Source organism: Brachycentrus maculatus, unplaced genomic scaffold, assembly GCF_059751285.1.
Source record: "Brachycentrus maculatus isolate JH-2025_06_01 unplaced genomic scaffold, ASM5975128v1 h1tg000356l, whole genome shotgun sequence".
NCBI lineage: Eukaryota > Metazoa > Arthropoda > Insecta > Trichoptera > Brachycentridae > Brachycentrus > Brachycentrus maculatus.
Window position 1 is genome coordinate 33,228 of NW_028281105.1, and position 27,425 is coordinate 60,652.

Sequence of the window (27,425 nt, forward strand, 5' to 3'; positions counted from 1 at the left end):
TGGTTTGATTTTAATTAATATACGGCAAATTTATCGCGTGGGAAAATGAACGAGAATTTTCTATTTACGGAAGGCTTCATTAATGTCGATATTACAACATGATTTCTTAAAAAAACAATTTTTGATTATCTCGTGAAACTGAGTTTTTTCTTCCATAGTTTTGACAATAAAAATCGAGTCACTAAATCCACTGTAACTTGTGAATCAATTGTCAGAATGTCATGAAATTTTGCCAATTGTTGTTTGAAGGCTAGTACTATTCAGGAATTATGTATGTAATTGAATACTCGAATGTAATACTCGTATGACCGGAGACGTATTGAATGATGTGTTGCATATATAGATGACTTTTATGTAATGTATTTTTTATTCATAGATGCACAAGTTTTGGAAACTAATCGACGAATACAAAAGAGAATAAGGTTGTTGAGAAGGTTTTTCTTATTTCATTTAATTTTGATTAAAATAATATTTTGACAATATCACGTAGCGGAGGGCTGATCAACGTTCCTTCATGTGTTAAAGATCAAGAATTCATGTGTTAAAGATCACTGCGTTTATATGATACAGTGCCCTATGTACCATTGGGGTGCGGATAAGGGTTTCAAGAAGAAGAAGAAGAATATTATATATCCACTAAGGGCGTGCCTTCCATACAGGCAGAAAAGCAGTGCCTATCCTAACTTACCAGAGTGATATAAAAACGCAACCAGTCCCTACCCTACCTTACTAAGTAATACCAGCTTACTTTACTATCTACCTCTACTGCCTACTCTAGCGAGTAGTGTCTAGTTTACCTTACTACTTACCTCTACCGCCTACCTCTACTACCTACCCTAATTAATTCTCTGTGATCGCCACTGGTATCCACAAACATCATGTAGGGAAGTTCTCTATAAAAAGAAATGTATGTTGACTGAATTGTAGGATTTTGCCCATTGTTGATTGATATCGATTTTTACATATTGTATATTGCATACCCACACCACAAAAAATGCACTCCTTAAGTGGTTTTACTTCATTTTATACATAAATATGTGGTTTGACAATGACTGTAATATTATTCGATGCAGTTCGACAATGACTTCACAAGGCGAAACAGCTATTATAAAAAAAAAACAATTGTCTGGAATCAAACATCCTGTTTTTATTAAAATTAATTGTGAAAATTTCATTAATTGATTTGGCAGTCACTTTGTGGTAAAACCTATCCATTTTAATTAAAAAAATACTTAGTAAACACTACTATTTCTTAAAATCTACTGTGACACGTGTTCCGATGCATTCCGCATCATACAGTGTTTGAAAATGATGCGGGATGCATCGAAACATGTGTCACAGAAGATTTTAAGAAATAGTGGTATTTACTAAGTATATTTTTAATTATAATTATAATAAGTTTAAAAATTCTTGAAAGTAAATGCTGATCCCATTGATAAGTAAAAATTTATATTACCACTCTCTACAGACTTAACTCAAATGGAGTTAGACACTTTACGAACGGAGCCGACGATATGTAACTTTATACATACATTAAAAATTATGTCGGTACAAACGCCATCGCCAGTTTGAATGTCAATGGTGACAGATGAAAAGGGAACATAGAAATATAAATGATAGGGGTGGATTTTGTATGAAGGGATGAAAGCACTTTCGGAAATGACGATAATTTGTAATCCCTCTTTGCAGGGGCGGAAAATATTGTAGAGTAGCACATTCACGAGACGACTTGCCACGAATTTATTACAAGAGATAAGTTTCATTCAAACCACGGATTATTAATTTACTTCTTCACAAATACGTTTTCCAAGAATCATATAATGGAGACTCAGTATAATACCTATATTACATCATATGTGAAATCCTCTATTTCAATAATATGCTTAATATCTCATCTTCCCATATAAATTTATAATTTATAATTTTCTAAAGCATTTTATTTTTATATTTGATTTTTCCTTGATATTATGTACATTTTTTTATATAATTTTTTGACATCTCATCAAAGATGAAAAAGAATATGGAAGTCTGGGCATTTACGGGGCTGACGACCGTCATTGGCTGGTTTAAGTGATCACTTGACACACACGTGTAACATTCACTAATTCTACCCATTATTGACAACCACACTACTCAAATTTTTGGTAGTTCTATATATATGAACCAATTTAGAACCTTGTTCTTGATTCACTAGAACTTCACTAGAGACATCTATTGGTGAGATGTAAAGAAGCTTTTACTAAGCAGAAACTCCTATATTAGTATGTGAGATCCGAATCCTGGTTTATAATCACACACAATTATGATCTCACCAATAGATGTCTCTAGTGAAGTTCTAGTGATTCAAGAACAAGGTTTCTAAATTGGTTTATATATATAGAACTTCCAAGAATTTGAGTAGTGTGGTTGTCAATAATGGGTAGAATTGGTGAATGTTACACGTGTGTAAAATGATCACTTAAACCAGCCTATGACGGTCGTCAGCCCCGTAAATGCCCAGACTTCCATATTCTTCTTCATCTTTGATAAGATGTCAAATAATAATATGAAAATAACTCCTGTAATTAGAGATAATCCAGATTTTGTGAACAAGTATTTGGACACACTCAAAATGTGACATTTTTTATTTATTTCATTCCTTGTTTTTTACCTATTTTCTTTTATTTTTAATCTTATATGTTTACATTGTATTTATATATCTTGATTGACGTCTTAACAATTACGAAGAAGAATAAGAATCTGAGTATTAATATGGCTAACGCCTTGTCAAAGGCTGTTTTACATGATCACTTTAAACACGTCTAACATTCACCATTCTACCTTTTAATCTACAACCACAATTCAAACCGTGACATAAACAACGAATCAAACAAAAATTGGTGAAATCAAACGAATTGTTTTTCATGATATTTTATTTCGTAAAGGATACATTTATTTTGTGTTATAAAATACATAAAAAATACAGATTTTTTTTAAATATATAATTGGAATGAAAATCTAAGGATAGAGAATTTCATTTTAAATAATTGACCTTTTCATTATGAGTGCACAGCAGAAAGTGCCACAGCTTCATATGGGTAAAGCTTGAAATATTTTGATAAATATAAAACGCTGAAAAACAAAAAAAAAAATATTAAAAATATCGTTTAATTACATAAGATTGTGTAATTAAACATTTCTCGAAGAAAATATTTATTTTCAAGTAATAATTCGTCGGTTTGTAAAAGTGTTAAATGTATTTATTTAATAAAAAATACATTTAAAAATAAACACTTCGCTTACAATGTTTTGCTTAATTATTTAGGATTACAATAAACGCATATGTTATAATAATACAAAAATAATTAAAACATTCGATTAAGGTTAATTTACAGCAGTGATGAATTAAAAGTTTTGTTAGAATCCCATAAAGATATAAGAAGAATTTTGAACACAAGAAACAATTTATTATGTTATGACGTAAATCATGAGTGTCAGTAAACTATTGATGAATTGTTTAATCGAAATATCAGAACCAAGATGATGATAAATCATTTATTCCAGTGACTAACCGAAGACACATTTAGTGTAACATTTTGGAGGTATAAACTTCCGTAACAAACAACAAAAAACATTGATATATTGATACAAAAACAAATTGTAACAATCTTTAATTTCCGAGTTGTCTGAAAAATACTCAAATTATTTTTTTCATATTTTTCTCAAAGAATTCGTCAATAAGTTTAATATACGTACAAATTCAAATAAAAAGGTGTTATTTGATTAATTTGAAGCTCTTTTTGACTGATTGAGGACGTTGTTTTGATATAAAAAATAAATAAAAATGGGCGAGTCCCAATTAAGCGAAATCGACTCTACTATCGACTTCAAAGATTTGGTATGACTCTTTTTTAAAGAAAACCATCTACAATATATTATTTTGTCTCTTTTCTATTAATTTCAATCAAATTATGTATTTCTTAGTTAGGAATATATATTGCTCACTCCTTTCAAGAACGTCATGAATCAAAAATCGTCAATTTTCAGTTGTGCATGTTTTCAGAATGCCCGAAAAATGTACTATATCCCAGCAAAAGAGGCTTTTTTTTTAGCTTAATATTTACCCGCTATAAGGCAAAAAGTGTGGTTTTTGCATTTTTAAGAAAAGGTATTGTTTAATTATTTTTTTTTAAATACTTAATATTTTTGAAATGGAGAAAACACCCTCAGGTTATACCTAAATAGTTCAATAAGTGGCTTGATATTTTTTTTTTAATACATTGTATAATATTTTTAAACTTTAAAAACGTTCTCCTGAAATTCAAGTTTTTTAGTTTATGACGTTCTTGAAAGGAGTGAGCGATATATCATAATGTGCATAGCTATAATATATGCAATATAACTTACCCGGGAATTCTAGAGGACCCAACACTAGCGGTAAGAACAGAAACCACATGCATGTTTTGATGTATTGCTTTATCAATATCTATGTGCATTGTTTCATTTCCTGTGTTTACCACTACGATTCCAGTCGAAACACTTAATCTCCTGAAAGAAACATTGAAATTTGACGCAGTTGTTTTATTTATCACAAACATAGTGCTTAGGACTATGTTAAAAAAATACATTGATGAATTTCACATCACTTGAGGTAACATTTGATTTAGTTTGAGTAAAAAAAATTGACGCCTACTATCCGAATAGGCAACTGCCCAAACCTTGTCTACTTGGACGCCTTGTCGAATGGACAACTCCCCGAAAGCCAACTGCCCGAACGCCATCTACCTAAACCCCAAATACCCGAATGCCCAACTGCCCGAAAGCCAACTATCCGAATGTCCAACTGCTCGAAAAAATTTGAAAGAATAAAACTTAAATAATTTTATTCTAATATTTTAAATTGATGCAGCGTGATCTTGACCTCTATTTACATTTAAACCCTACATTTCTAATGTATTACTTTTTTTTTCTTCCTAACACTACCTGTTTCTAACACTATCTGTCCGCCTCCGTAGTGTAATGGTCAGCACGCTCAGCTACCGTTCTGGAGGTCCCGGGTTCGATTCCCAAGGGGGGTAAAATAAATATAAGTGATTTTTTCACTGTCATATTTATTCAATATAACCCTGGACTGGTACCTGAAGCGGAGGGCTGATCACCTTTCCTTCATGTGTAAACGATCAAGATAACACTGCTTTTATATGACGCAGTGCCCTTTGCACCATTGGGGTGCGGATAAGGGTTTTATTATTATTATTATTAACACTACCAACCTAATGGTTTAAAAATTAATTTCTACATTAGATTTATGCACAGTTATCTTGATTGTAAGTTTGATTTTTCACTTAAGAATAAATATGTAAATAAATGTAAAAAATAAATAAGTAAAAACGACTAACCACAAAGTAAATGCTTTAAATATTAATAACCTATGTATTTTTAAACCAAGCCTTGTTTTTTTCTCTTCTTTCTATCACAATAAAAATTTGGGATACATTTTCAATTTAACTAATAAAAACCGTAAACATTCGTACTGTCTAAAAAAATACAATATTTTCTTCTAACTTCCTATAATAATAATAATAATTTGGATAATTTGTATAGCGCCATTTTCGTAAAATACTACCTCAAGGGCGCTTATAAAGACATGGATAATAATAATAATAATAAGATGATGATGATAATGATATAAAAAAATGGATTAAAACGTCGTCAATCGATCTCGGGCTGTCGAGTCTGGAGCGGGGAAAAGATGAGCCGACACATTAAAACGCCTTCCTCTTGATCCCATGGGCTGGAGAATGACCAAGCAGGACGACTTCCCGAACGATGGTCGTCACGCTGGAGGGCAGCTTGTTGATCTCCTCATCATTGTGGATGGCCAACTTCCAACTTCCAAACTAGCAGTTCAAACGGGACTTCACATTTATCCTCTTTTGCCGCCCTTCCGTGATCCGACATGATGGTTTTGTCTTTGAGGTTTTCCGCTTTCGCTTTCATACTAATGGGAGCTGGCGCAATTGAGGTATTTAAGTTTGTAGTTCGATTTCATAAAATTTAACCTTTTAAGCACATGTTCTCAGATTGGTATTGTCTTTGCACATTTTTATTGCAGTCATTTATCCCCGAGAAGTGAGGGGTTTCGGATGAATAGGTACACTATGGTCGTAAAGTACCCTTAAGGGACGAACACAAAGCACTTTTTAACGCCAACTTGCCACATGTGTTCATTCGGCACAGATTCTTAGAAATACACTACACCGTTTAGACCAGCATTGCTATATTGAACGACGCAATGATATTATTGATGCACTTTCATCAGTTAACAGCTAACCTTTATAAAATTATAACTTTTAACCATTTCAAGTTAACACCAATCACAATATTTATAGATGAGCAAAAAATTGTAGACTTGAGATGTAAATGTCCGGAGAAAATTAAATAAATGATGGAGCGTGGTTCCTCAGCAGCCCCGTCGGGCGCTCGAGGAACCACACTATGCTTAATACAACTTTAAACTCTTACTTTAAACAAAGTAAATATTTTTCGTTTGAAAAAATTTGAACACACCACAATAATAATACGAACATTTTAAAATGAAACTTTCAAGAAAATATTTAAACAAGTATATACTAGAGATTGAGCAATGGGCTTATATGTTTAATGTTGTATTGATTTATATACTTGATTTAACAAAAAAAAACATAAATTCATACTTAAAAAAATAAAATTATACCTTGTCATAATGAGAATATCATTGTATGGTATATAAACATTCATGTATCCGTATTTGAATATTTCGGTTTGCCGTAACATTGACAGTGATTGATAAAACTGAAAAGAATATTATTAATTGTAATTTTTAAAAATAAATTTTACCAAGTAAAACTACAATTCATTACAATATTTTGCGATCCATGTTTTCAAACATTCAGTATAATTTTTGAACACCGTATAATGGCACTTACCTTGTAGGGACTTTTATCATCATGAATTTGCTTATATAAATTTAAATGGAAATAATTATCATTCACTGGAAGCCATGTTTTAACACTTGTGGAAAATCCTTCAAAAAGAAAAAAAAATACATTTTTACTTTTCTTATTAAATTGAATCATAACTCGATTAATGATTTTTTATGACACTGGTCTACCCTCCTACATGCTAAAATTGAATTAAAAAAAAATTAAAATTGAACGTTTTTTACATTTTGGCATCTTGAAATAACACAAATGAAGAATAATATGAAAATCTGAGTATTAACATAGTTTTTGACCTATCATGGCCTAGTTTTGTGACTTGCACCATTTTATCCATAATTGCCAACCACGCTATTTGAATTTCTAAAACTCATACATTTATCACAAATCTCATAATGCTTAATATTTTTCATGGGAGCAATCTATGGCTGGTTTGAGCAACCTTTTATTAAGTAGATACCCTTTATTTCGATATATTCAAGATCGTAACCGGCCAGCAGCCTTTAATTTGTCCAGATTATTTAATTTTTAACATTTTTTCGTATACTCGTATGTCCAAATCCTTGTTTATTAATCAGAATTTCCCACTAAGGAATCATTTTAATCTAAATTTGTGAATTTGAACATACTGAATAACTTGGAAACTACAATATAATTAAATTCATACAATTTGCTCCTATCTTTTTTTGATATTATTAAAATAGTGTTTTAGGGAAAGAGTTTTTATGTTATATATTTTTTAGGCAGTCATTTGACGGAATATTCAGTAAATGAGCACATCTATTAAAACGTTGACTTTTTAATTCCAAGAAACCGCTGATAAAGGCGCACATTAGTTTTCAGATTGTATCTCTTTTTTTTTTAATTTGTTACCTGCATTTTTAGTATAATCCCACTGAAAGGGAGTTCTTGCGGGATCCCTTGATGACGTATTATAATATTCAATTCCAGCGATACAACCTTGCGGATCTTGAGTATCTTCCCAACTCAAGTAATAATTCGTCATTCCTATCTCTTCTCCCTTGAAAAAAAGTTTATACGTAAATATAACTATGTAAAGTCAATTTACACTCCTTTAAATTATTTTTACAATTTGCCAATTATATAGCCCAATAGCTAAAATATTGTTGAAGTTGCATGCAATAAATACAACATTTTTTTCCTTTGCAATATTTAGAGCATTGGTGGCAGAATTTAGAATTTTAGGGATCCTTATTCTTTTGCGTTGAACCGCCATCTGTAATTATTTATTTATATTTCATTTAAAGTGATGTCTTTAATTTTTATTACAATATTTTTTTATAATAATATTATTGAAATATATTTAATTTTTAATTAAATTTTTATTTCAATATAATTTTATAAAAATCGTTATTTGTTTGGGAGACTCCTAAAAGGGAGGCCATTTGAATTAATTTTACAACAATTAAATTTAATATCGTTATTGGGTTTAAATGTTTTTAAATATCAGCCTACGAGAAAAAATAATAAGAATTTAATTTCCTGCATATTAGTTATTTAAATTGACTTTCTGTTTTTTTTTTATTGTTTTTCAACATTATTTGAAAAACGGATACTTAAAATTGCAAATAACGCAACTTTCTAGAAATTCCAATGTATCCTACCAATATTACTGCTTTAAAAAATAATTTTAAAATGTTGCAATTTATTCGTGCAAATCAAGTAACCTAGTAATTGGCCTTAAAGGTTTTTTTAAATATATTATTATAATCATCTTTTTTTTAAATACAAATCATTATATTCTGAGAATAATAAAGTTATAATATGTTGTTTTTTTTAAGTTTACTTATTTCAAATGACTTACATTATATGTGACACTGACTCCAGGAAGTAGCATTGTGAGCATAAGCATTCCATCGATTTTGTTTGTAAATCTGCTTGCTGCTCTGGGTACGTCATGGTTTCCAATCTTGAATAAAATTCCAATTTGAATTACGTTGTACATTGAAAAATATTAAAGTTTCATCACGTCTTATTATATATGTACGAAAATGATTCGGAATAAATAATTCTAGTTTTGTATCCAATATTCATATGAAAATAGTACTAAAAAAATATAATCTTTTTCGTGGGTTATTATAATCTTTTTTTTTCTTATATTATCTTTGTGGTGATTGGTTTGCTTATTTTATGGTAAGTCTAAACCTGCCTCTACCCTTCGCTCGTCACTCTAACTCGGCATAAACGCTACAACGCATGTCGAAAATAATTGGTCCATGAAGGTTAAGCAGGGTATTCCTTTGTAGTTTGTGCTTTCGAATATCGTTAACTCCTTTCGAGAACGTCATAAATCAAAAAACTTGATTTTTCAGGAGATCGTTTTTAAAGTTTGAAAATAGAATACAATGCATTAAAAATAAATATCAAGCCACTTATATAACTTTTTACTGTGCAACAGATCTTTTAAGATAAAACTTGAAGGTTTCATTCTCCATTTGAAAAATATTTAGTATTTTTAAAAAAAAAATTTAACAATATCTTCTCTTCAAAATGCAAAAACCACACTTTCCGCCCGTAGCGGGTTAGTATTAAGTTAAAAATATGCCTCTTTTGCCGGAATATAGTACATTTTTTGGGCATTCCGAAAATATGCACAACTGAAAATTGACGATTTTTTATTTATGACGTTCTTGAAAGGAGTGTCTTATATTCTGGCCTATCTATTTGACTCGCTTCAATGCTACTTTATTTACTTAAAATATAAATTCCAAGAGGGGTGTGAATTACATATAGGCAGAAAGCAGTGCTTATCCTAACTTACCCGCGTGACATATAAAAATGCAACCAGTACCTACCCTACCTTATTAAGTAGTGCCTAGCTTACCTTACTACCTACCTCTACTGCCTACCCTTGTAAGTATTACCAAATCACCTTATTGTCTACCTTTATTTCCTACCTAATTAATTCTCTGTGCACGCCACTGGACTCTTCAGCTCTGCTTAATACCTCGTTACACGCCTACATATTTCTACCAATAAATCACCAATATGCACCTATAATACCACATCTCAAACGCCTTCAAATGCCGCCCAGTCTGCCTGCCCGATAGTCCACGTTTCGTTTCCATACAATAGTATTATAAAATAAATTAAGCATATAAAAATTAAAATTGAGCATGTGGGGCGAATTTTTTTTAAAAAATCTCTAACTAACCACCACGCCGCTTCCTCTGTCTTTGCAAACATTCTTCGCCTCTTCCACGTTCATGCATCTCCTCATACATACCCGCCGATTATTATGACTCCTAACCTGACCACTCTCAAGTATTTGGCATAACTGATCGTGCCATGTTTTTCTCGGTCTTCCTCTGCTCCTTTTCCTTATTACATTCACCTCATAAATTTGTTTTACCGTTCTTTCCTCACTCATTCGTTCTATACGCCCAAACCATCTCATCACACCTTTCTTAATTTTATCAATAATGCTTATCTCAACTTTGCACTCCTTCCTCATTTCACTATTCGAACATCTATCATACATCGTTTTGTCGCACATTCTTCTCAGAGATCGCATTTCGACTGCATTCAGTCTACTTTCATCCTTCTCTTGCCAACTCCATGTTTCACTTTCATACATTAGAGTTGGAACCAGGACTCCGTTGTGCACTGCCAGTTTAGCTTCCGCTGATAGGTTTTTATTTGCTATAACTGATTTCAGTGCACCATTCACTTTGTTACCAGCATTCTCTCTCCTTTCTATGTCTTTATCAATCTTTCGAAAGTTTTGTCGAAAGAATTTCACGTATATAAAAAACGGTTTTATCTATGATAACTTCAAAAGACCTTTCATACATTACCATCCAGTTTGTGATTCTGCCTCTCGGTAATATATTGTACCAGTTGAGAATCCTGTCACCAAGCTCGACAGCGTTGGTGCCATCATTAAGGAAGACAAAATTGAAGTTCAATGGGAAGTGCGCACCTTCGTGGGTATCATTTCCATAATACCTTATATCCATAGCTTCCATCACCATGATTCTTCAATAAAACAAACAATTAAACAATAAATAGTTACAAAAAAACAGTATTACAACAGGCATTTTGAGTGTGTCGTTTTCTCTACTTAGGAGTTATTTTTACATTTTTTTAAAACATTTTAACATAAATGAAAAACAATAAAAAAGTACGGGTATTTACAGAGGTTACGACTTGTCAAAGGCTGGTTAAATGATAACTTTACACACGTGCAACATTCACCATTCTACCCAAGATTGACAACCACACTACTAATTTTTTTGGAACACCTATACATATATGATCAATCTCATGACACAGTACATTTGAGTTCACAATAGCCATCTTTATTGGATTGAGAAAGCCTTTTTTCAGCAGAGACCCTTTTATTTGGATGTTTGCATGATCCGAACCCTGGATTATTTTACATACTGGAAAACTCCTGAAAATATGATTTTTAAATTTTTATGCGGCTTTTAATGAAAAGTAGAATGGTGATTGTTTAACATTGTAAAGTGATCACTTAAACAGCCTAAGACAGGTCATAAGCCCTGTAAATGCCCAAACTTTACTTGGGATGTCAAAAAAGTGAGTAATTCACTTACTTCGTTTCGGATCCAGTTTGTTCGGTGACTTCGTCCAGAACTGTCCTCCATTGGAATACTTGGTCGTACGTTTCATCCAAATGCATCGTGTAAATATGACTCACATACCAAAAGCTGTCTGTTTATTAAAAGAAGAGAAAGATCAATTTCATTAACTAAAATAAATAATCAAACATACATTATATGTGTATACATTATAGTCACTGTTTAAATATCCGTAATCAGAAAAATCCTGCATAAAAAACTACATTTAAAAGTAAAGGCAATGACCACAGAATAAATGTGAAAAGGGAAAATTGCGCACTCTAAAAAAAGTGAATTTTCATATATAAAATAACATTATGTTAAACAGATTTTTATCGATTAATCTTGATTTTGTTCTCATTCAAATTTAATTTTCATAATCCCATATGTTAAGATTGGATTTTATTAGAAAACGTTTTAATATATTTTTTGCTATTTACTTTAAGAAATAATATGTTGGTTTAAATATAAAAAAATTGTGTATGACCACTTTTGAGTTTATCAAGGTAATGACGACTAGATTAAAGAACTACAGATATTTTCATAAAATGTGTTAATATAAATTCCAAAACAAACGTATTTTCTCTTTTTGGTAAAAAAATTTGTAGTTCTTGAAACTAGTCATATTTGCAAATATAAAAACTGAGGATATGTTGTATATTAATGATCTTTAGATTTAAATATATAACATAATAATATTTAAATTTTAAAAAATCAATACATCAATATTACAATTCAAATTTTTAGTAGTAAACGCAAATATTAGAGCAGGTATATTTATGTGGATATTTATGATATATGTACTCGTATCACTTTTTGATCTCTAGAATTTTCTTATTTTGCGTGTGTGCGTTTTCTTAGATTCATAGTTTAATAAAAAATAATTCATTTGAATGAAATAATAATTAAGTACAGTTAATTTACCTTCATCATCAGTATCCCCTGATAAAGGTTCGTCAGGATATTCACCAAATTCATCCACATCTGCTTCAAATAAGTGAGGAATGGCGTCTACGCGGAATCCTGCGATACCTTTGTTTAACCAAAATCTCAATACATTCTGTAACAAAAGGTATTTTATTGAGAACAATATAATTTATTTTTTAACTCGTTTTTTATACTGAGTTTGTATTTATTTGTTCAACATTACACAACATGAACAATAAAAACCATTTTGATTACGTTTCGTGATGTACACGTATATTCCTTTCAAAATGTGTTGATTCCTTACAAAAAATCGAACAATAGCGTTTGATCCAATTGGTGATTTTTTTTGTGATTTAAATGTGAATTGTTTCCTTTGGAACGCAGATCCTTTTCAATTTAATTAAAAAGTCACATTCCAAAATGGCTTAAATGGTTTACACATATATATATATATATATATATATATATATATATATATATATATATATATATATATATATATATATATATATATATATATATATATATATATATATATATATATATATATATATATATATATATATATATATATATATATATATATATATATATATATATATATATATATATATATATATATATATATATATATCTATATATATATATATATATATATATATATATATATATATATATATATATATATATATATATATATATATATATATAATCTTTTCTAGAGGCCCCGAACTTTATTTCTTGGGGCAACAAAAAAGTTTTTGTTCTCTAAAAAAAATATTTAATATGAATCTGGATTGGTACCTGATATGCAAGACTAATTGCACAATAGGATGTGCTTAAGGATCACTTCATTTGATTTAAAATATGCTACTTAATGCCTTATACTATAAGCATTTGAAGTATTTACTTCACGATTTTTTGCTATATATCTTACAAACTAACTTCGTAATCTTATTGTATATCTTATTAAAACCTTATTTTGATTTTAACAAGTTTAAAATCATAATACACATCATAAAAAAATCTAGTATTTTCTAAAATAAGTATATATATTTTTTTTCTTGGAGAAGACCCTGTTGATTTCAAACCCAGTACAGAATAAAATTTTGTTGGTACAAAGTTGTTTTATAAAAAAATAGTTTTGTGCGTTATTGTTTGAATACTCACTTTCATTTCTTCGACAACAAGTGGATTCCTGTAGTTGAGGTCTGGTTGCTCTTTAAGGAACTGATGAAGGTACCATTGACGTCTAATAGGATGATAAGTCCAAGCTGATCCTCGAAAGAATGATATCTAGAAAGTTTTAACCTTCGTTAATAAATGTGAAATTGTAAGGATTGTGGGTATGTTTCTGACACAGTGGTGACAATATCATCCCGCAATCGTGGATATACCCGCATAGTCTGGCAAGCGGGATTCTAGGTAAGTCTCTCCTAGAAAGCAGTCACTCACTAACGGCTACCTAGAAACTTATGTTTATATGGAATAAATCAAAATAAAAGAACTACCAGCTTTTAATAATGGAGTTCATAAATCAAAGTATAAGTTAGTCAAAATATAAGTGTGTGTGGATTAATCACCCTAAGAATAAAAAAAGTATAATCATGAATACGAACCCTATAAAGGCTTTGTCTTCTAAAAAATCTGTGGACTAATTCAGAATGAATCTCATCTGTGTTCAAAAAGGATTTCTACATCACAAATATAGAATACATCACATCCCTCAACTGATGGCATAGCTATCAGCCTACTTCACGAATGTATCGAAAACCTTACTGCAAGGAGGCCATTGCATACATGTTTACAGGTTTCAAGAATAAGTTCAATACGGAGTGCAATACGGTCAAAAATTTAGTCAAAAGTTCGGCCGAATGGCGAACGTTACACAAGTGATGAAGTGATCGCTGAAACCAGCCAAATGCCAGGTTGTAAGCCCTAGGATACTTAGACTGTTGGTAATTCTCTATTACTTATTGAACACTTGGCCTTACCCTTAAGTGATGTTTTCTGCCATAATTATTACTGCACATGTTATAACTATTACTTCTAGAATTGCATAGCTATATAAGGACCTTCAGTCCATATAATCTTCACAGTAGTTTGAAAATGCCATAACAAGGTGAAATAATTTTATTTTTTTGTGTTTTTAATAATAAAATACAATTTAGTCGACTCTTCAAACCAGTGTATGTTTTTCACATTTATATCATTTCATTTCAAATACATTTCAATCACCATTTTCGCTCGATTTTTCACTTACCCAATTGCTTGGTGGACTCATGCTACCATTACGCCCGTCATGCCATATATAGAAATCTTCATATCCTGGTTCTCTCATCACAGATTTTTGGAACCATTCGCACTCATCAGAAGTGTGGTTAGGAACGAAATCGAGAAGAATTCGAATATCTACAAACGAAGAACAAAAATTATTTGAACAAATTAGTTATTTTTTTTTAAATTTTAAACATTGGGCAAACTAAGAAGTATAGAAAAGAATAAGAAAATCTACAAATAAAAAACAAAAAATATTTTAACAAATTATGTAGTTATTTTTTAAAAATATCATTAACATCAGGCAACCTAAAAAAATTCGAAAAGAATTCGAATATCTTAAAATGGAGAACGAAAAATATTTTAACAAAATTGCTTTATTTTTAAAAATATTACAAAACGTTGGGCCAAACTAAGAAGTATCAAGAAGAATTAGAATACCTACAAATAAAGAACAAAATAATATTTTAACTAAATAGTTATTTTATTTTGAATATCATTAACATCGGGCAAACTTAAAAAATTCGAAAAGAATTCGAATACATACAGATGGAGAACAATTTTTGTTTAAACAAAATAGTTACATTTTTTTTTAAATTATTAAATGTTGGGCAAACTAATAAATTTAGAGAAGAATTCGAATATCTACAAATGAAAAAAAAAATTATCAAAATTTATACTTTTTAAATATTATTTAAATTTGGGCAAACTAAAAAATATCACAAATAAAAAAAAGAACTGAACTGTCAGGAAAATGTAACAGAACATTAATAAACAAATGAAAATGGATTGCAAACATTACTTCTTTCTTTGGCCTCAGCTATGAGATTTTCCATGTCCTCCATTGTCCCATACTCTTCGGCAACCCCATAAAAGTCGGAGATATCGTACCCAAAGTCCTTCATGGGAGAAGGGAAGGCGGGAGATAGCCATGTTGCATTCACTCCAATATTTACGAGATGGTCCAGCTTTGAGCGGATTCCTGAACCAATTGAACACATAATATTACTGAGAGTGCGATTTATTGAATTTTAAAAATCTTGATTTGGAAAAGTAAAACAAAAAAATATTGTATTTTAAGTCTAGGAATCGATTCCATATGAATGTTAACGATTCAACTATTTTTATAGATAACTTTTACATTCCTTTCGAACTTTTATATCTGATGACGTTGATATTTTTGAACCGATTATCGATATTAATAACCATGAAGATACAGTTAATGATTTTTTCATTCTTTTATGTTAAGTAAGTAGAAATGTTATAAGAAAATGATTTACTTTGGGTAATGTATGGCTACATTTACATAAACCAATGGTTTTAAGACATCTCTCTGCCTACCTCTGCAGTAACGGCGTGATAGTAGAAGTAGTTAGTATTTATGAGAACATTAATTCATAATATTTTCCTTTGATAAGTTGACTTCTAAAATACATTTTCACTTTTTTATACCGTATTTATATCATCAAATTGTGGTATTTAAATAAATATAAGAGCGTGTTAGTGATTGAAATCTTTACGTTTTTTTTTGTTTTGAAGTAATAACCCGCAAAACCTCTATTTTCAGAGGCTTATCTGCAAGTAGGATAGTAAGAATAGGGAAGGTCACTGTAAAAAAAACATCACACACACCCAGACCAATTGAAAATAAATTAATAAAAAAATGTTTCGCAATTGACGGGAATCGAAACCGTGACGCAAGTTTCGCAGTCTACCAACTACACTTTGGTGCCAGTCAAAGTATATTTGATTACATTATTTATAAAATTATCCTTTGTTTGATCGACTTTTAAATATCACTTTTGTTTGACCATGTCAATATCATCAGATTATGCTTTTTACATATATGTTATTGATTTCATATTTATGACCTGATAATTTCAAATAAAAATTAAATCAAACTACTAAATAAAAGATAAGATAATACCACTTGTTTCATTACAAATACGATAACTTGATAAATATTTTCAATACCAGTATGAATTTAGCAACAAAACATTATCTTTGTTTGATAATAGAATACTACATTTCATACATTGTAGTATTAGGGATTTCAAAATGTAATAAGGAACATTCGAATAATAAAATAAGTCGAAATATAAGTTGTCCGTACTAGCCAACATAAAATAGTGTGTGATATTTGAAATATCTGGTAAATAATTTGAATCACAGTAATATCTATTAAAATCTTATAAAAATATGGATTGACAGCTGGAAATAGACGTTAATTGGGGAAGTTATTCCCTTTTTTAAATAGTCCACAAGGCTCCTTTCAACAACGTCAATTATCAAAAAAGTTGATTTCTTAGGAGATTGTTTTTAAAGTTTAAGAATATAATAAAATGTTTTAAAAATAAATATCAAGCCACTTTTGAACTTTTTACTTTGCAACAGGTCTTTTTAGGTAAAATCAGAAGGTTATTTCTCTATTTGAAAAATATTTAGTATATTTAAAAAAAAATTAAATTAAACAATGCCTTGTCTTCAAAATGCAAAAACAACACTTTATACCCTGTAGCGGGTAAATATAAAGTTAAAAGTATGCCACTTTTGCTAGGATATAGTACATTTTCCGGGCATTCCGAAAACATATATATGCCAATCAGTCATGCCGTAGCACATCAAAAAAATATGTTTCTGAAACTTCAATAAACGATGGATGTTAAATGTATGTTTAAAGACATCCTTTGTAAAAAAAACATAAAAACCGATTTTTTTATTCAAAATTGAATGGTTTATAATTTGAAACATAAATAAATTTGTTTTTAATCAGTTTGCTATGCACAACATATATGTTTAACTACATATATTATTTTATATGAGACTTGAACGATTATGAATCCTGTTTTCAACATTTTTATTAACGTTTCAAATATATATTTAAAATAAGGCATTAACTGTAGAATAATGTGAATTATAATAAAACTGTTATATACAAATTTTGGACACTAAAAAATACACTTTTTTTCTGGAAACAAAACTGAAGTTGTATTTCACGAAAATTACATAATAAAAATTATCTAAAATTATACTGTTAATGAATCTAGAGTTGTGTAGAAAAAATACTGTTACCATTTATATCTCCGATTCCATCTCCATTGCTATCTTTGAAGGATCTTGGATAAATCTGGTAAAGTTGCATATTCGTCCACCAGTCTTCCTCTTCGCGAGAATTTTCATATGTAAATCCTAAAACTATTACCAAAAAAAGGGCCAAATATTAATTATTTAAATTTATTATAATAATTATTATTTTTTATTTTTTATTTTGATATATACGGTACTATTGTACCATTTACATAAATATGTATAAAAAACACATCAATTGCGGCACATCAATTTAACAAGTTGTTATAAACTACTTACATAGAAAATTGTTATTAAATGTTAAAAAAAAAATGCTAGAAAAATAAAATGTTATGCCTAAACCACTTACAATAAACATTTTGGTTTTTCCAAATCCTATATTAATGTAAAACATTAAACATGTTGAAAGTAAACAATAACATATATATAATATAAAACCCTTATCCGCACCCAAATGGTGCATAGGGCACTGTCATATAAACGCAGTGTTATCTTGATCGTTTATACATGAAGGAAAGGTGATCAGCCTTCCGCTTCAGGTACCAGTACATGGTAATGTTGAATAAATATTACAGTGAAAAAATCACTAATATTTATTTAACCCCCCTTGGGAATCGAATCCGGGACCTCCAGAACGGTAGCCGAGCGTGCTGACCATTACACTACGGACGCGGACAAACAATAACATAAATAAACATAATATCTTTTGTTTGGAATATTGAAAGCATTAACTTTGTGGATCATATTGATATATTATTTCGAGAAATAATATATAATATCTTTTCATCCAAAACGTGACATTCTATGGGCCAGGAGTAAATTTATTTTTGCCAATTTTCATTGTTGAAGCGATATATTATAGAAATATATATTGAATAATGAATCTAGAGTTAGGTTAAAATAACGCTGTTACCATTTATGTCTCCTATTCCTTCACCGTTGCTATCCTTAAAGGACCTCGAATTAATCTGATAGAGTTGCATATTAGTCCACCAGTCTTCCATTTCACCAGAATTTTCATATGGAAATCCCAACACTGCTATTACCAGAAATAAAACTTTGCCACTCATGATGTTATTTTAAACACTGTACTTAATACGACAACAAAAGAATTTAAATTTCAATATCTCAGTGGATATATTACTTAAATGCATGTAAATACGATACGAAAATTCATTCATATGTCAACATGTGCGTTTGTTCCTTTTTGAATCGATAACTAAAATACATTTAAAACATATTGTTATTTTATTACCCTCTCTTGAATTTCAACATTGATTATGATAAAAATATGACATCTCACATTGAACAATAATTATAGCAAAATATCGTGATTTTGAAATCAATAATATTTATTTTTATATCAATTTATAAAAGTAAGTTTTAAAAATAAATCAGTGTCGTATATCTCAGATGCAAAACTAGATACTAAGAGATAATAAATAATAATTATGACTGACTGATTTATGAATGTCATCAATATCACACAAAGATAATTATATAACAAGAAATAATAAAAAAACTATTTTCTGAATATTCACATTAAATTGATCCGGCTTTCCCAAATAAAAGTTTGAAAGGAAAAAATATAAAAATCTATTTTATAAATATAATAATTATTATAAAATAAAAAGTATTAATTACACTACATAATAATATGCCCCATATTTCTCCGCCTGTATAGTGCAGTGGTAAGCGCGCTAAGCTACCATGCCGGAGGTCCCGGCTTCGATCCCTAAGAAAGGAAAAATAAATATTATGATTTTTCAGTCTAATATGCATTTAATATGACCCTGGACTGGTCCTGAAGCGGAAGACTGATTACTCATCCAACGTGTATTTAACGATCAAGATAACACTGATTATATAACGATGCAGTGCCATATGCACCATTGGGGGCGAATAATGGTTAGACGAATAATAAGCCAAGTGCTTGTTTGATATTCCCGAATTTACGACATTTTTCACTTTCGTAAATGTTGCACTGCTGTCGAAAAGCCCATAAATAGGGAATTCAATTAATTTGATAGAATACATCAGCAGTTTGATTATAATCGTTTATCATATATCGCGTAAGAAATTAATTTAATTTGACTTCAAGATCTGGAAAAAATTTTTTTTTTTACCTGTAAAAGGTTTCACTTTTATCGATATTCTTCTAAAGCTTATCCTCAAAGAATGGTGCATAGGAGACCGTATTATTGCACCATATTATTGAAGCAGTTCTTGATCGTTAATTACATATATGAACTCAAGGTCGCTTCAAATATTATTCCACAGTTTTATAATTAAAAATAAGGGTGAAAAATCACCCATATCTATTTTGTCTCCCTGGAAATCAAACCCGAGACCTTCAGTACGATAGCTAATGTAATCAACAAACATTTGTACAAATATTGATGCCCACAATAGTATACTAGATAAGAATAACATTTTTTTTCAAGATAAAAACCGTATCCTTCTTACTGGTGACGAGTCTTATGTATACGAGTACATATCGGAATTAAATGAATAATCGATTATTAAGTAGTAAATAATCATATATATATATATATATATATATATATATATATATATATATATATATATATATATATATATATATATATACACATAAGTCTTCTACAATAAACCTTATATAACAAAAGAATATTGATCCACCTCGAATTGAATCAATGTATATTATTAATGCAGATAAAAACTCAATCCATTTTGAAAATTAAATATGCAGAAAGTTGGGGTTTTACAATATATTTAAATAAAAAAAAATACCATGAAATAGTGGATTCCTTTTAGGAAAATAAACAAAATATTTCATTAATAAAATATGACAAAAATATACGAAATCGTTTTATTTCTGAAAAAAACTAATCTCACCATAAAGAGAAATGATCTCAATTACAATAAATTACCCTTTAAAGTATTTTTTCCAGTCGAAAAATTAAATAAAATAATCCATCTCCATTAATTACGGCATCCCGCTGTGACTGTTAAAAATGTGTATTTTCCGTTGATTTTTCGTTATCACACATCAAATTAATGAAACATTTTTTAACCCTTCCCCTAATTAATCATTCGAAGACTAATTGTCCGCAGTCAAAATGAGCACAAAAGGAATTATGTCCGTACATAAATAACGAGTTACTCGTATGAACATAATAAGGTCAAACGACTTTTGGGCAGAAGGCGCTTTGAAAATTAATTGTAAAAATTGAAATTAACATGCTTTTGAATATTTTCACCGTTGTTATATCACATTTTGCTAATAAAATGGATTACACGACATTTTTATTAACGTGTTACCTTGTTATACAATGATTGTTACATGTCCAAATAAAGCATGTATGTTATTTATTACACACATACGTCATGATCATCGATTTGTGTATCAGGTATGGACAACTGGTCGATGGCAAAGGCATATTTGCCAACCGTGGCAATATTTAACATTTATTATATATATTTAACACTCTATCACTGTGTCAGAATGCAATTTTTTCGCAAAAAAATGTTTCTTGACAGATCTTTATATGTTGTGGATATACAACATATAAGGATCTGTCAAGAAACACACTGTCAGCCATGAGCAATGATTAATATCGCGCGTATTACTGTTAGATTTAACAGAAAAACTGTTTAAAAATGTTTTACCTGTCACGTATTCAAATGCAACGTTGTGTAAAAAATTCAAAGCAATTAATTGTTGAATAACTTTATAAGATTAATGATTTTGAACAAACGATTATTTACGTTTTTTTTATAGGGATAAAATGCTGTTTTTATTTTTGCTGGGGTACTCTTAAACATCGTTTCTTGCTTTATCCTACAACCAATCATATCTAAGTGTGGAATTTCATGCTACATACAATCACACATCGCTCACTCCTTTTAACAACGTCATTTATATAAAATCGTCAATTGTCGGTTGTGCATGTTATCGGAATAATAACAATGTACTAAATCCCAACAAAATCGGCATATTTTAACTTAATATTTACCCGCTACAGGGCAGAAAGTGTTGTTTTTGCATTTTGAAGAAAAGGTATTATTTAAATATTTTTTTAATTATTCTAAATATTTTTCAAATGGAGAAAAAAATCTTTAGGTTTTACCTTAAAAGATCTGTTGCATAGTAAAAAGTTCAAAAAGTGGCTTGATATTTATTTTTAATACATTGTATTATATTTTTTAACTTTAAAAACAATCTCCTGAAAAATCAAGTTTTTTGTATATATGACGTTGTTGAAAGGAATGAGCGACATGTGCTTATCTTTGTCTGTCGAAATTGAGCGTAATGTAACTAATGTGTGGAAATGAGGCCTGATACTTTGATATGGAATGAAGAAATTTTGTTCTAGAATCAGTATTAAACAATCGAGTTTATCTTTATACAATATCATTGCCCTGTCAACTGTTGGCACCTCGGCTGATCAATAAAATCTCTTCTTTAGAATTCAGCCCACGCTTTCTTAAAGGCCTTACGTTTGATCTGAAATACTATTTCCTATTGGCCTATTCTGTATACGCTACTAGGTGATCCATAAAACATATACTCGTACATTCATGTTTTATGGATTTTACATTTACGGAAAAATAAAATACTGTTCTTATCACATTTTACAACTATGATTTTGCTGATGTATTTTTAATAGGCAGGACACATTGCAAGACAGGACCCCATAAAATGGACCCCAAAATTATACGATGGAGACCTTGGGAGAACAAAAGAGGTGTCGGAAGACTCCAAAAGAGATGGTCTGACGACATAGTCGCTGTGGTGGGTAAAAACTGGCTGCAAGCAGAAACCCACCAGAGGAAATGGAAAGAAGGGGAAGGGGCCTATATTCAGCAGTGAAGCTGAGAGGGCTCGTGAAGAAGAAGAAGATTACTTCCCTTGGTGCATAGAACACTGCATCAAATTGAAGCAATGTTAAGTTAATCGTTAATTATATGAGGATACCAGATACCATTCTGAGGTGATATTAAATACATATAACTAAAGTTAACTTTCAAAACATTACGGTGCTTCCCCGTTGGGGTAGGCAGAGAGAAAACATAACATCTCTTCATACATAACCTTCATTCGCTGGTCCTCGGGTTGATCAAAAATGCATGTGATTAATATGTTGTATAGTTTTAAATGTCTAAATATTGCCATGGTAGTGGCGTGTAATATTATTTAAATGGTGTTGTAGTTATTGTCATGACGAAGAGACGGGTCGAAACAAGTAAACACTGGTTTCAAACTAGCATTCCTAACGTTTTGTATAAATGACTCACTACAAAGTTAATGCTTTTAACATTATAATTTTTTTTAAATCCAAACAATTTTTCAGTGCTAAAACTTTCGTGACATCCTTTTTTCCTGTCATTTTATATTAGTATATCCTAGTTCCTGGAACTCTATTCTGTTTAGAGACACGTTTCTACCCTTAAGCTCTTTAGGTCGCAGTCAATATTATAAACTTCCTTAATTATAATGCCTACCCTTGAAGTTGTTTTTATACCTAGACATACGTTTTTATAAAATACAGCATCTAAAAAAAATCTTTTATATTAATTTTTATTTTATTTGTTTGGGAATCGTACAGCTTTACATATAAAAAATTATTAAATAAACAATAGTTACATTAACAATAATAAACATTACATTACATTAACAAAAATAGTTACGTTAAAAAAAACCATTGAACAATTCCACATTTATATTATAATAACTATTAAAAAACATTCAGAGATTTAAAAATGGGGTTTGATATAAAAAATTTGATTTTTCAGGAAGGAGAAAGAAAGGAAAGGAATTAATGAGGGTGGTTAAAGGATTTTTTTTCTAGGTAACAAGTTTAAAAATAAGAAGAAAGAAAAAATACAGCTAGAAGATTTTCTACACAAATGATATTGATTTGAGTTTTTACATTTGTTAAAATGTTATACGTATGTAAATTATAATTACATAATTACAAATATTGTGTGAGGCCTACATTTGAGTGCTAGAAGTTTTGATGGCTTGAAGGGTAAGTAAATAATATCATTAATTGATTTGGCAGTCACTTTGTGGTAGAAACTATCCTTTTTTTATTAAAATTTACTTATAAAATAGGTACCACTATTTCTTAAAATAATAATAACCGTTTTGCTGTGTTTGAAAATGATGCGGATGAATTGAAACACATGTCATAGTAGATTTTAAGAAATAGTGGTAAATAAAAAGTAAATTTTTAATTTAAAAAAATTAAATAATTTGTTAAACTATAGATTAACGAGTTATAATAGAAACACCGTGATATTCTTTTATAAGGTTATGTAAAAATTTAAGAAAGCGGTCTCTTGAACAAACTTTAATGATTTTTTTTTATATATTTGAGACTACCTTTGTCCGGCCAGACCCTGTTGTAAATTAATCTGGTCAAATAGAAAATACAAAACACGAATTTAAAATATTGTAAATATTACAATGCGTGTGAGACAATCAAAATTTATAAAACAACATTGAAAATGTTAAGTGAAAGTAATGCCAAAAACAAAGCTGTTTACTGCGAGCAATACCAAATACTGCCTGTATTAATGTTACATTCGACAGATGATGCTGCCATTGTAAAAATAGCTGTTTTTCAATCAAAACGTGTTTTTTACAGGTTAAAACACCTAAAAAGTATTAAAATATAAGCAATCATAAAAATATATGCAGCCTGGTGTACGAAAATCATAACAATCAGTGAATAACTTTAGAAGATTTAAAAATACATATATTTATATTGAAATTTAGGAATTCTAAGATATCACCCACTCCTTTCAAGAACGTCATACATAAAGAAACTTGAGTTTTCGGGAGAACGTTTTTAAAGTTTAAAAATAATACACAATGTATTAAAAATAAATATCAAGCCACTCATCGAACTTTTTAGTGTGCAACAGATCTTTTTAGGTAAAACCTGAAAGTTTTTTCTCAATTTGAAAAATATTTAGTATATTTAAAAAAAATACTTAAACAATACCTGTTCTTCAAAATGCAAAAACAACACTTTCTGCCCTGTAGCGGGTAAATATTAAGTTAAAATATACCGTTTTTGCTGGGATATAGTACATTTTTTGGGCATTTCGAAAACATGCACAACCTAAAATTGATGATTTTTTATTTATGACGTTATTGAAAGGAGTGGGCGATATGATGATATTAGTGGTTCTTTGTATTTAGTTAATTTCTTGAAGTTTTAAGAACACCCCAATAATAAGAAAACGTTTATTTTATTTTAACGATTTCAAGAATTGGGTTAATATTGCTTTGTTCTCCATTATTTCAAATATGTCATAATAAATTTTCATCAATTTCAATCAATTTTACTTTAAATCTTTATCTAAAAAGCAATCTTTAGATTCAAGTACTATTTTCCAACCGCAAACAAAACACTATTTTTATGTTGAACGTGTATCGATTTTGAAATCACTGTAATTAAACATCGTATCAACTACTACAGATTTGATAAAGCAATCAATTATATATCGAATGTCGAATGAGAACAAAGGATAAAGCGAGGATAAAGTACAATTTATTATATCGTATATCTAAACGAAGATAGAATTTCAGAAATTTGAAGTTATTTAATTAAAAATAAATATACAGTTCGAACGAAATATTCCCAAACTTGAGATATTTTAAAGTTTTTTCAGGAATGATAAATTACTTTCTGTTTTTCTTCTGCTTTTTCTTGACCTATCAATTGAAGTTTTAATAAGTTGGGTGAACTTACGAAACTGAAGAAAATTGAATTTTTCTTTCTCCTTAAAAGGGAATAAATACACTCTTGTTTCCTTAATACAAAATTTAAAAGAGGGAAAAAACTACGCATAAGAATTTACACAAGAACTTCCATTGTGTGAGGCAAAAGAGGCTATGTTTAGTCGTGATATATTGAACAAGTATTATTTTGTAATTGAATATTCTATTTACCCAAACTTAAGTATTGGCAAAAAAATAAACAAGTCAACGGAAATATTTTGTTTCATGCAAATGTATGAACATATTTAATAATTGTCATAATATTGAAATTCGTGCGTTCACATTTATACCTGGATTCGTTATGTTTTTGATTTTGTTTATTGAAAGTAATTTTGCTTTTTATAAATTAAATTAAAATTAAATTAAATTCTAGTTCATTTACTCGACATCTGGATTATGTAGACATTTATTAAAATGAACAAAATATTCTCAATAATTTATACATATTTTCAATGGAAAACATAATTTGAAGCCAATAGTTAGGATTAATTTAAAATCCGTTAGAGTGAAACCTGAAATTTAAACGAAATGAATAATAGTCCCTTTGTTAATAGTATGCAAACAAAATATTTGTCGAATGGATTTGATTTATCCCTATTTAATATGTACCACAGTGGATTCATTTTTTCAAACACAGATGACTTTCCTTAAATTGGAATTAAAATATTTGACAAGATCAAAGTTTGATATTGAAATTTCTTGGTAGGATTTTTTTCTATAAAAAAACAACCACTTTATAATTTAAACTTCTTTATTTTAATTGACCAGGGACCGGGTTTTGACACAACGAAACCTGGTCAATATTCAAACAAAATTACATTGGAAACAAAAACTATAAGGTACTTGTTTTATTAAATCGGATTTGTCGGATATTGTCGGCTTAATCTCTAATGTATTTGACTCAATCCAAGAAAAATCGAAAGGAGAGCCAAAATTGTTTATCACTGACTTTTTGTTCACATTGTGTTTTTATTTACATTCCAGTTAAGCTTCCGCCATAAGTGATTTCCGTGCACCATTCACTTTATTCCTAGCATTCACTCTCTTTTCTATACCTTAAATAATCTTTCCATCCCTAGAAAACTCATTCTTCATTATTTTTTATTCGTAATGAGTGATTGTTAATGATTTCTGAATGTTTTTCGCAAATACTTTGTAGCACATTTTATAAACTTTTTAAAATAAAACAACTTTGTTTTAACTACTTATTATTGGTACACTTTATCCAATCGTTTTCGACAAGAACCTTGTCATCATCAGGGTTTATGTACTAAATTCTAAAACCTTGAAATACTCATAGTTAATTACCCTTCCCTTATCAAAAACTTCCACGCACTGCGTACACCATATGAAAATATGATTTAAAAAACTCTTAAATGTTGTTTTTATTGTGCATTGCGAAGCGAATACGTCAACTCCGAATGACAACTTGTATGCTTAACCCTGATGATGACAAGGTTTTTGCCAAAACCGGTTGGATAAAGTGTACCAATAAAAAGTGGTTAAAACAAAGCTGTTTTATTTTATAAAGATTGCTAATGATATAACAGAATGAGAACTTCTGTTTACGAATGCGCATAATTATTAAGTCATAAATTTAAAAGACTATATGGAGGCGCGTTGCAGGAGCCTAGTTAAGGACCCATCTGACATCGGATCCGTGATAGTTCATAAGAAACTCTCACGAGAGGTGGTATCATACATAATAAAAATAGTGAAAGACATTGGTACCAAAAACCAGCATAGGACACAAAACGCCGAACCCTCTTTTAGTGGAATAGGCCTGTTGACGAC

General features: G+C 29.7%; 1 protein-coding gene across 4 annotated transcripts; it reads right to left on the bottom strand.

Moving 5' to 3' along the window:
• Nucleotides 1-2,928: 2,928 nt before the first annotated feature.
• Nucleotides 2,929-19,047, bottom strand: LOC148303696 (maltase A1-like). Of its 4 annotated transcripts, XM_088269538.1 has the most exons (14): nt 18,768-19,047; nt 17,840-17,962; nt 15,570-15,749; nt 14,754-14,902; nt 13,661-13,786; nt 12,488-12,623; nt 11,540-11,657; nt 10,778-10,958; nt 8,785-8,889; nt 7,833-7,980; nt 6,948-7,045; nt 6,716-6,813; nt 4,387-4,527; nt 2,929-3,111 (listed from the first exon to the last, which is right to left on the bottom strand). In XM_088269538.1, the coding sequence occupies exons 1-14, from the start codon at nt 18,922-18,924 to the stop codon at nt 3,039-3,041; spliced, it is 1,833 nt and encodes a 610-aa protein (XP_088125664.1). In that variant the 5' UTR covers nt 18,925-19,047; the 3' UTR covers nt 2,929-3,038. The 4 variants fall into 4 exon arrangements, 1 of the variants encoding a protein (XP_088125664.1); XR_015838437.1 differs by lacking the exon at nt 6,716-6,813 and having other exon boundaries at nt 2,975-3,111; XR_015838439.1 differs by lacking the exons at nt 2,929-3,111; nt 6,716-6,813; nt 7,833-7,980 and having other exon boundaries at nt 4,394-4,527.
• Nucleotides 19,048-27,425: the final 8,378 nt, after the last annotated feature.

Excerpts from the sequence above, each read along its gene's own strand:
- LOC148303696 (XM_088269538.1), bottom strand. The coding sequence starts at position 18,924 with ATGAGTGGCAAAGTTTTATTTCTGGTAATAGCAGTGTTGGGATTTCCA. Across the intron at positions 10,959-11,539 it reads CAAACTGGATCCGAAACGAA|AATCATGGTGATGGAAGCTA; the intron begins GTAAGTGAATTA and ends GTTTTATTGAAG. Across the intron at positions 6,814-6,947 it reads ATGATAAAAGTCCCTACAAG|TTTTATCAATCACTGTCAAT; the intron begins GTAAGTGCCATT and ends TATTCTTTTCAG.